This window comes from Salmo salar, chromosome ssa02, assembly GCF_905237065.1.
Source record: "Salmo salar chromosome ssa02, Ssal_v3.1, whole genome shotgun sequence".
NCBI lineage: Eukaryota > Metazoa > Chordata > Actinopteri > Salmoniformes > Salmonidae > Salmo > Salmo salar.
Genome location: NC_059443.1, coordinates 19,551,494 through 19,553,993, shown reverse-complemented (window position 1 = coordinate 19,553,993; position 2,500 = coordinate 19,551,494). Strand labels below are relative to the sequence as shown.

The 2,500-nt window shown below is 47.3% G+C and overlaps 1 protein-coding gene across 3 annotated transcripts in view; it reads left to right on the top strand.

Moving 5' to 3' along the window:
• LOC106573460 (CUGBP Elav-like family member 3) overlaps window positions 1-2,500 on the top strand; it is an 80,852-nt gene that overhangs the window by 63,866 nt on the left and 14,486 nt on the right. For all 3 annotated transcript variants that reach the window (XR_006760032.1, XM_045699177.1, XM_045699163.1), the window contains exon 6: window positions 1,061-1,269. Coding sequence is in view for 2 of the 3 variants with exons in the window: in XM_045699177.1 (XP_045555133.1) it covers window positions 1,061-1,269 (209 nt within the window). In the remaining variant the exon portion in view is untranslated. The remainder of the gene's footprint in view (window positions 1-1,060; window positions 1,270-2,500) is intronic.

Sequence of the window (2,500 nt, the reverse complement as noted above, 5' to 3'; positions counted from 1 at the left end):
TCACACACACATCACACACACCACACACACACACCTCACACACACATCACACACACCACACACACACACCTCACACACATCACACACACATCACATAACACATCACATACCTGCCTCACACACACATCACACACCTGCCTCACACACACACACACACACATCACACACACATCACACACACATCACACACCTGCCTCACACACAGAACACACACACATCACACACACACACATCACACACATCACACACACATCACACACCTGCCTCACACACACACACACACACACATCACACACACACCACACACACACACCACACACACGTCACACACACACATCACATAACACATCACACACCTGCCTCACACACACATCACACACACGTCACACACACACATCACATAACACATCACACACCTGCCTCACACACACATCACACACACATCATACATCACACACAAATGAACACGCTTCTTCACTAATGATAATACACGCCATCTTACATTATAATGACACACCTGTCCAATTCTACAGAAGTTACTCAATTCAATCTGTATCTACAGCAGGGTTGAGGTCAACCACAAATTTAGATGAGGATTTTTCACAAATTGAATTTGGAGAGTCAAGTCTTCAATGTGACTCTCCTTCTCCCAAGTGGAACTCTTGCTACGGATACTCTGTTAGTCTGTATCTGCTGATACGCACTGTAAAGTAAGCCTCAAAGACACACACCTACATTCTTAGTGATCTCTACTGTGATCTCTGTTGCTCCTCTACTCCCAAGTTTCATCTGTCTGTAATGTATAAGTTTATAAGTTTATACTGCACCCTGGTGGTTGGTAGCAGTATCGCAACACGTCTTTTTCTCCCATTACTGGCCTGCTAGAACATCATGAGATTCAAGGAGACCACCATGATATGTTTTATGAACTGAGTACATAGGAGAAGATTCTAACTCTAGTATCAGAGCGATCTAACTCCTCTCCTTTTCTCCTCCCTCTCTTCCCTTCCTCCCTCTCTCCCCCTCCTCCCTCTCTCCACCTGGTGTGCCCCTCTTCCAGAAGACAGGAAGTTGTTTGTGGGCATGCTGGGTAAACAGCAGAGTGATGAAGACGTCAAGAGGCTGTTTGAGCCCTTTGGTACTATAGACGAGTGTACTGTACTACGGGGGCCAGATGGCACCAGTAAAGGTTGTGCGTTTGTGAAGTACCAGGGACATGCTGAAGCTCAGGCTGCCATTAGCACCCTGCATGGGAGCCGCACACTGCCTGTAAGTCACAGATAAGTCTTCCTACCTCTCCCTCTGTAAGTCACAGACAAGTCTTCCTACCTCTCCCTCTGTAAGTCACAGAAAAGTCTTCCTACCTCTCCCTCTGTAAGTCACAGACAAGTCTTCCTACCTCTCCCTCTGTAAGTCACAGACAAGTCTTCCTACCTCTCCCTCTGTAAGTCACAGACAAGTCATCCTACCTCTCCCCCTGTAAGTCACAGATAAGTCTTCCTACCTCTCCCTCTGTAAGTCACAGACAAGTCTTCCTACCTCTCCCTCTGTAAGTCACAGAAAAGTCTTCCTACCTCTCCCTCTGTAAGTCACAGACAAGTCTTCCTACCTCTCCCTCTGTAAGTCACAGACAAGTCTTCCTACCTCTCCCTCTGTAAGTCACAGAAAAGTCTTCCTACCTCTCCCTCTGTAAGTCACAGACAAGTCTTCCTACCTCTCCCTCTGTAAGTCACAGACAAGTCATCCTACCTCTCCCCCTGTAAGTCACAGACAAATCTTCCTACCTCTCCCTCTGTAAGTCACAGACAAGTCTTCGAACCTCTCCCTCTGTAAGTCACAGACAAGTCTTCCTACCTCTCCCTCTGTAAGTCACAGACAAGTCTTCCAACCTCTCCCTCTATAAGTCACAGACAAGTCTTCCTACCTCTCCCTCTGTAAGTCACAGACAAGTCTTCCTACCTCTCCCTCTGTAAGTCACAGACAAGTCATCCTACCTCTCCCTCTGTAAGTCACAGACAAATCATCCAAACTCTCCCTCACAGACAAGTCATCCTACCTCTCCATCTAAGTCACAGACAAGTCTTCCAACCTCTCCCTCTGTAAGTCACAGACAAGTCATCCAACCTCTCCCTCTCTAAGTCACAGACAAATCATCCAACCTCTCCCTCTGTAAGTCACAGACAAGTCATCCAACCTCTCCCTCTGTAAGTCACAGACAAGTCATCCTACCTCTCCCTCTGTAAGTCACAGACAAGTCTTCCCACCTCTCCCTCTGTAAGTCACAGACAAGTCATCCTACCTCTCCCTCTGTAAGTCACAGACAAGTCATCCCACCTCTCCCTCTGTAAGTCACAGACAAGTCTTCCTACCTCTCCCTCTGTAAGTCACAGACAAGTCTTCCCACCTCTCCCTCTGTAAGTCACAGACAAGTCATCCTACCTCTCCCTCTGTAAGTCACAGACAAGTCATCCAACCTCTCCCTCTGTAAGTCACAGACAAG